The sequence below is a fragment of the Lactuca virosa genome, chromosome 6, assembly GCF_052849685.1.
Source record: "Lactuca virosa cultivar CGN04683 chromosome 6, Lactuca_virosa_CGN04683_v6, whole genome shotgun sequence".
NCBI classification, from domain to species: domain Eukaryota; kingdom Viridiplantae; phylum Streptophyta; class Magnoliopsida; order Asterales; family Asteraceae; genus Lactuca; species Lactuca virosa.
The window spans coordinates 154,819,007-154,827,903 of NC_136431.1; the positions used below are offsets into that span (position 1 = coordinate 154,819,007).

General features: G+C 33.4%; 1 protein-coding gene across 2 annotated transcripts; it reads right to left on the reverse strand.

Moving 5' to 3' along the window:
• Nucleotides 1–1,017: 1,017 nt before the first annotated feature.
• LOC145119950 (uncharacterized) lies at nt 1,018–6,584 on the reverse strand. Of its 2 annotated transcripts, XM_079055722.1 has the most exons (6): nt 6,426–6,584; nt 5,944–5,986; nt 5,180–5,388; nt 4,483–4,757; nt 3,231–4,375; nt 1,018–2,485 (listed from the first exon to the last, which is right to left on the reverse strand). In XM_079055722.1, the coding sequence occupies exons 3-6, from the start codon at nt 5,374–5,376 to the stop codon at nt 1,271–1,273; spliced, it is 2,832 nt and encodes a 943-aa protein (XP_078911848.1). In that variant the 5' UTR covers nt 5,377–5,388; nt 5,944–5,986; nt 6,426–6,584; the 3' UTR covers nt 1,018–1,270. The 2 variants fall into 2 exon arrangements, with proteins under 2 accessions (XP_078911848.1, XP_078911849.1); XM_079055723.1 differs by lacking the exon at nt 5,944–5,986.
• Between the last annotated feature and the right edge of the window lie 2,313 nt (nt 6,585–8,897).

Here is an 8,897-nt window from a genome sequence, read left to right on the forward strand (position 1 = left end):
CCAGACAAAGCTTTGGCGAGAAGAGAAGCCTTAACGCGTAGCTACTGATACAAGCTTCGACCAAGAGTAGAGGTATGAGGCGGAACTTAATTGAGAAGCGGAGAAGTTGGCGAAACTCTAAGAGCGAAGGTACAAACGAAGTAAGGAGTGAAGGTAAAGCTTCAACTTGAAGCTAAGAGGCGTAGTGAGAATTGGCACCAAAGCCATGAAGTGCGGTTGCAGAGAAGCAAAGATTATCACTTGAGCTAGCCTTCACTGTACATCATGCTTCGGCCGTTTAGTAATCTAGAATCAACTATGAGCTTCGGTTTGACCAAATAACTTGGAGCAAGTATGCCATCACGGGCAAACTTATGTTATGAGCCTATGATCCCAACCCAGAAGAATTTCGGTCAAACAACTATTATAAATAGATCTCTCTCTGCATTGATTGCGACCTTAGCATCCATAAGTAGATGACCTTAGCATCCATAAGTAGATGCAATAAATACATAAAGTATAGAAGCATTGATTATCAATAAAATCTCTCTAGTTTGCCTTGCGGACATAGGTTGATTAGTCTGGTCAAGTGAACCATGTTAATTCATTGTCTTCTTGTTATTCTTCGCATCTTTAGTATTATCAAGTTTATGTTTGTCGAAGTTCTTAGTATCTAGCAACCAGGACATTCTACTTTGAAAAACATTATCCTTTCAAGTTCTTTTCTTTAAGACATTAGACATTGAAAAATGTACCAAATTATAGCACAATAAATATTGTTTTGTATTTTCATAACATTGCCATAACTAATGTCATAACTGGTAAATTTTTATAAAGTACGACGTTGTAATAGGAAAACATGTAACAAGAATCTTACGATCAGCAAATTAATAAGAGTAAATCATTGTTTTTCGCACTTAACCCTAGTTGAAAAAGTACAAGAAAGGTATTTTATACCTTCATGAATAATGAGCACCAAGTGAAGATGGTGAAGAAAGGTTTATTAGATTGCAGCATGAACAAGACATCATAACCTCATGATCAAACTGTGAGTATACTGCAAATATCTTAAAACAACAAAAGCAACCATGTCTACAAGGCAAACAACTGTTAAGCTCATGTTTCTATGGGAATCAACTCTATCAACTATTACAGAAAATAAGAGCAAATATATATACAAGAACTTCTTTTTCGATATCTTAAGTATAAGTAGGAGTCCATACCTTGTTAACCACAAAGGCAATAAACATTTTCTGCTCTCTTCCCCTCAAGATTACGGATTACCAACCACTCAAACAGTCCCTTCCCTAGGGTAATAAACACGATCTCCTCTGAATTTAAGATTTTCAACATCAATCATATACACATTTTCTGGCCCTGGTGTACTAAAATCAGCCGGGTTTTGATTAATTGTGCAAATCTCAGTTCCTGATGTCACATTTCTTGTCCCCAATCCTCCTTCACTTGCATGCCATGGAAGAGGAAAACCAAAAGAATCCTCTGGTCTATACTTGTTGTGACCTGAAGTCATACTCACACCTCTCTGTTTCTTCTCTTGTGGTTTATGAACTCCATGAGTTTGATCGGTATGAAAGAAAGAAGAAAACGAAGCTCCACGACCCGTAATGAAATTCCTTGAGTTTTCAACGGGCCTTTGCACACTAGATTGTAGCATCCCAGAGCATGGAATTATAAAGGAATTCTGTTTTCCATTGTAAGAAGAAAAGGGTGGTTTAGGTGGAAGCTTTTTCTTGTCCATAAATGGAGAAGAAGAAGAAGAAGAAGATGACTTTTTCCCTGCATCCATTAGACTAAGCAACTGCATTGCAGGTATGGCTTCATTAGAATATGAATGGTCTAAAGAACCACCCATGTTGTTGTTGTTCTGCTCTTCAAGAACATTTGGAGCCATGACATTTAGATCAAGATTCATAACGTTCTTCCCTTTGTTCCTGTTTGACCATTTTGTATGCATTTCCATGTTTGACCACACATTTCCAGGTCTTCCATTGTTATAAGCTTCCATTATCTGCATATTGGTTGGAACAGAAGAGTGGTGGTGGGGTATTCTGTTATTCTCTCTAGATTCATGATAATAAGAGTTATCAGAAACCCGTATACCATTTGATTGGTGTGAGAAGGTATCGAAACTTGGGAAGGCTGGAATTGGTTCTTGATGGAAGAATCCAGATGGGTTTGGGTTCCTCATGGTGGTGGGACCCAGACCTGAATTCTCCATTGAAGGCCTTCTGAATGTGGGATATTGGTGGTGGGGTATAGGCATCCCTTGGTTGAAGCTACTAACTTTATGAAAATTTGATGAATTGTAATTCCTGGATTCACTTAAGTTTCTTTCATACTGAATTTTGGCCATGAGTTCAACGATTTCCCTTTCATCTGACCTCCCATTGGAAAATATGTCATGTCTTTGATGGCTATTAGCCATCATTATATCTGCATACCCTCTAACTCCATTGTTCCTCTTGTTGTGTGGATCAGAGAAGTCCTGTTAACAACAATATAGAATAATATTATTTTAGATGAATCATGAATAACACCCCCTTCATCAAATATTGTCCTGGATTGACTGTTTATGTTAGTTAATTGATTAAAATGAGACAGGAATGACTTAATTGACATGATTGTGGGAGTATAATTAAGTATGTGATTAACAGAAGATTTTCGTCTCAAGGACCAATTCATTTCTTTTGCCTTTGATCAAATACAAAAGGAACAGGGCTGAAGGCAAAAGATAGCAACATACTTTCACTTATCTGTTTATTATAGCATCCTAGTTTCATCTCTTTTTATTACAAGATTGTACTTTCAAAATTTTTTTTTCTTATTAACACATTGTACATCGAAAACTCTACCAATTATCGCATTGTACTTATACTTTTCTTATTAGGATTTATATTTTCAAATAAAAAAAACTAACAAACTACCCAATTATAGCAATGAAAATTTCTGTGTTTGGATGCCATTTCGATAGAAGGATAAATTTTTCAAAGTACAATGATGTAATAGGAGAAAATGAAAGTGGTATGCTATAATAAACAAATGAATAATAGTACGTTGCTACATCTTGCATTTAACCCAAAAAAACTATGAGCAATGCAACATCCTTAGTCATGTTTGGCATAAACATGTTCCCACAACTGGAAACGGGTCCCACAAATAACATGAGGGAGGTAAATCACATATTATGAGAATTATAGTCATGGAATATATATATATTAGAGAGAACATACTAAATTCTGATGCTGAGAAAAGCTCCCATGTGAAAGGTGTGTATGAAAAGGCTGCTGTTCCTGCAAGAATGGTGTTCTAGGAGTATGTGTATGTCCATCTCTGACACTGTAAACCGATCTTCCTTTTGCTTGAGGATCCAATGAGACTCCTTTATGTCCAATACTTGATTCTCCAAAAAAGAAACCATCTTTCCTACTATGATCTTGAATAGGAACCCGATTTGGTAATGGTGGTAGCCAAGAAACACGTGACTGTGGTTCATAGTTTAGAGATAACCCAAGCCCTAACCCAGTTTCAGACTGACCACCCCTCGCTCTAGAATCATAATCATAATCACCAACATTTGTCCTTTGTATATGATCATCTCCAAATAACTGATTTCTCATAGGATCCTCCATTACCTTCTTGGAAGCATTACATCTTTTTTCTGAAAACTGGTCAACATTTCGTTTGCCTTCATACTCATACACATCTTGACTCGGTCTTGAAGCATCATTGGGAAGTGACACGACTTTATCTGATCTTCCCATATCACTGAATATCGATCTCCAAGCTGCAACTGGATCACTAGTTGCCTTAACATGTTTGGAACTTTTTTGAACTCCATGTTTTGTACATTGATATTTATCAGTTTTCTGCCCACCTTCACCTTCATTAACTATACTGGTTTTACCAGAAACGTCCTCCTTGACCACTTTGACTTTTTTCCCAACATGACCTTCGACAGGTTTCCACTCCTGAGCTTGTTGGATCTTTCTTTTTTTCAGTGGAGAAGATGGAGTTGGAGTTAATTCAGGAAGATTAGTGCTTTCTTTTCTCTGATGCGGTTTTTCACTACTTCCACAAAGCAATTCTGTTAATAAACGCACTTTTCGTGCCTTTCGGCGCGGATGTCCGGTTGGATCTTGATTCTGTTGGTCAGACTCGGTTGACTGGACTGGTGGAGAAGTCAAAGGTCCATTGACTAAGTCAACTTTCTTGGAATCATCAACAACAGCTGCATATTCAGTGATATTGGCATCAATAGAATCGATTTTATCTGGTTCTTCAGTGTCAGGAAGGTTGTGATCAGGTGAAGATTGAGTAGTATCTTCTTGTATAATGCTTTCGTCAACATTAATTCTCTCATCAACAGGTTTATGACCTGAAGAAAGAACAGAAAAAAGGAATCAAAAACAGCATTGAAATATCATAACAGATGATTAGATGCAATCCCAAGACAAGATGGAGATTGGGACAGTATTAAATTACCTGAAGTGCCCTCTCCAAAAGGGAGCATTGGCAAACCATGACAATTTGGTGATGATGAGTAAGAAGTTGTGCAAGGTTGCATCATGCTTTTACCATACTGAGAGACTAATGCAACCTCTTGAGAAGTACTTCCACCTCCATAATCTTGCAAACAGATTTGGCAAAGCCAATATCTAAAACGTGGGACTTCTATAGGGGGAGGTTCTTCTCCAATACCATTAGAAAATGGTAAGTGGTGGTTGTCACCTTTTTCACGCATCTTTGCAACATAGCCTCTGGTGTATCAATTGATAGATGTTATCAGTTATAAGAGAAACAAACAACATGCCAATGAAATGAAAGTCTATTCTTCCTACAAAAAAGTAGATGTTACTCCAAGCAAAGTGATCATAATTTATGAACAATATTAGAATATGCACCGTATCTCATGTAACAAGTTGAGATATGAACACAAGCAAGAGATTGTGTGCATTGGCATCTCAAACTCAAGATGCAAAGTGATAAGGAGAAAAACACATATCAGCATGGATAATTAAGCAATAAATAACAAGATATGCATATTACACACCAGTTCAAAATCATACATATAAGTATATATATAGTTATATACCAACCATATCAACAGCAATACAGCATAACAGTTATGTAGTTAAATGAAATGTGTTATGAATTTAAATGCAAAAAGTACATGACTTACCGTATAGAAAAATGACTACACTTTTGTGGATCATCCTTCCCCTTGACAATTCCAAGATTGATTGACAGTGAATTGATCTTAACAGTTGAACTGCTGGAGTGGAGTAAAGCATTAACATTGCTTCCTTGAGCCTGATCTCCCCCAATAATTGTCCCAGAATCTCTCAGTCTGATACTTTTATCAGTATCGCTCTCCATTCTAAGATATAACTACAATAAAGTAACCTTCAAGATTAGACTCGTGTTCATTGTAAATGACAATTAGTTGTACATGATTACATACAATTGACATAAATTTAAAATACTGAGGTTTTAAATTGAAGGAGTAGAACACCATAGTATTTATAACAAGTTCTTGATGAGCATACAATAAACATCAGAAGCTGCAAAAGACTAACTAGTACATCAGAAGTTAACAAAGCAACACACAACACAGTTTGCACAATCAATAGCAAAGAAAGTAAAGTTGGGTGAAGGCCAAATCGAAACTTTACTAAATAGTACAATAGGCACATAAATACTAACAAATAGTAATAGGGAAAATAAAAGAAAACTGGATTATAAAAATTGTCTTACGCAAGTCAAACACCAAGCAGTGCGCTTGTCAACTGATAAAACCAAAGAACTAATTTATACCGAGACTGTGTTTTTAGATGTGAGCATAGCTTAGTTCAATTAACAAACACCACAAACAACAAACAGCTCATGGTTGGATAAAATAGAATGTAAAGTTTTTAGCTTTCTAAAGAATCCTAGAAAACTCACTTTATAATCACGAGACTCGTTCCAGATTCATCACCACCGTCCCCTTAAACATACAAACAATAATCAAATAAACAAATTTTTAGGGTTTGTATAATCATATTCAATCGATAATTAAGTTGTGCTGTAAAATAGAACTCCAATCAAGATATGGGAAAAATTGGTTATATGCGCATCAAAACCCAGAAAGGAAACAAACTGAATAAAGCAAATTAAACATCAAAGAATAATAGTTTAACCAAATTGGAAAAATATCAAGAGAGTGAGCTCAAAACGTAAGCTAATATCCGTGCACATAGAACGACATTTACTTCACACCGATCAATTATAACAGCACACAGATCTGAAACCTTATCCGCCGCATCAAAACCAACAAAAAGAATTGAAACACTTTAAAACCTTAATTTCTCAACTGAAATCACTTAAAACATCTATCAGTAGATACCATATCTGAAGACGAAGCTAGAAATGTTAATTTTACTTACAGATTCAAAGCCTTTTCCGATTTATCCGAGTGCGAAGCGGTTGAAAACCCTAGTCTCACCCCTTTAGGTTATCACGAACTAGAGAGAGAAATGTAGTGAGAGAAAGTGAGAGAGAGAAAGAGAGACAGGAGGTTGTGTCGAGTGTGTGTTTTGAAGAGAGGGAGTATACTTCACGCTTTGTTGTCTTCTTACCTACATATTTTATGTACGTATTTTGTAAAGCACACACTGAAAGTGTGAAACTGTGTGAAAGAGAAATCGAATCAGGGACAACCACGTCAGCAGAAAAAGTTAGTGATGGTGGTCTTATCGCAATTTACAGAAATCAAACCCTAATTTTTCCCACGCTCTTCTTTTTCACGCGCCTTGTTAGGTGAGTAGTCAATTTCGAGTCATTGTTTTGTCATATGAAGATGCCACGCACTTAAACTCGACATCATTGGTTCGTGAATTACACGCGTCAAAATTGCATAGTGGCGTTGCTGTGTTTTCTTCGGCACTAAAGGGTTTTGTAAACATAATTTATTGAGAGAAATAATGCCTATAATAAACACCTCAAAAATCACAATTAAAAAAAATACAGATTAAATAGTATTTGTTTTTTTTGTTTTTTATGTGAAAAATATTAGTAATAGGTTATGATGATTTTGTATTAAAAAATATCAACTTTAACTGAATCTATTACTATTATAATAATGACTACTTTATCGGTTTTAATGGAGAGTCTATGTGTCGCATAGGTATGGCCATGGATGCATATATAATAATAAAAAAATTGTTTTTAGGGAAGAGCAAATTAGGTAAATGGGAACAAGATAGAGAAAAAGTTGAAAGAGTTCTAATTATATGAATTAGGGTTTGATTATTTTGCTCGTCTTAGAACTTATTATTAATTTGTATATTTTGTAATAAATATAATCATAGACATTTGTCGTTAAAAAATGGTTATTACACGCTTATCCATTTAATTATGTTTATTATATCAATGTACGTAATCATATATAATACGTGCCATTATATAATGAAATTGAACTTATCAATTTATACATATAGATATTACTTATTTTAATTTTAATTAAAAAAATATCAATATAACGTGTAAAACGTTATTTTGGCATTTCAATTTATAAAATAAATAATGTTATTACATATGTGTATTTGACTCTTAGAAAATTCAATGTTTTTTTATATTAAAACAAACAAAATATCACTATATTTTCAAACTTTGTAACTGCATGTACATAAAACAATTTTGTTTTACCAATTACGCATGTATGATTGTGTCCCACAAGTTCGCTTCCATGAATTCAAAAATATATAATTATACTTGAATGAATATAATACAATTACAAAAGTAAAAGTATATGATTAATAATATTTTTAATCAACTTAATTGAACTCAAGTACTTATCTAAATATTTTGATTTATTATGTAGCACATACTGTTCATAAATATAAATATACTAGTTGACAAGTACAAGGTGAAAATGATCGTACTGTTTTATTACTAAAAGTTGCTTACACATAGAAAATCATACTAATCGAAGTACATATACATGATAAAAAGTTAGTCTTCATATATGTTTTGCTATAATGGTTTTCTTCTTGTATTGATTGAAACTGTGGTCACCTTATATTACGTGTTTTTTTTTCTTTGTTAAGACATTAATAACTTGAGTGACTAAATACATAATGATATATAAAAAGTGTTATACATATAATATCTTTTCGAACAAAATATTTGAGAGTAAATTATCATTTTTTTTTCTTGGTTTTTTAACAGACAATATAATACTTATTAATTTTTATAATATTTATTAATTTTGATATGCGAGAAGTTTAGTGGAAAAAAAAAGGAAAACAAAATATTGATTAATATATAAAATTATATCTTGTCATGTTTTCTTGTATTAAACTCAATAAACGCTACATCCAGATTACACAAAAATTCAATCATGTATAAGTGTCCGGATTAACAAAGTAGTTGTTATCTGAAAAACTAATTAATAGTTGAAGATATAAGTGCTAGCGGATAAGTTACCTATTAAAAAATGACATTTTATAAAACTAATGGATAAACTAGCTGTGAAATTAAAATAGCATAGAAGGGCATGGAGAATTCCAACCAAAAAAAAACTAGCCGATAAGCTTGATGGAAAATTAGTTAATCATGTCTTTTAAAGAATTCTTAAAAAAAATCATTACTTCAATAAAACGTTGGTTTGAGCATCATTTTTAAAATATAATTTATAAACTATTTTTTGGTTTTCGTCATGTTAATCTTAAAATGTTCGAAAAATAAATAAATTAAGTTTAAAAAACGTGTTTAACTCAGAAAGCTAGTTAAAAAACAATCACTTAAATTTTTTAATGGTATTTTTTACCGAATTCTTAAAAATAAATCATTACTTCAGTAAAAGGTATGGTTTGACGAGCATTTTAAAAATATAGCCTATAAATTACTTTTTTGGT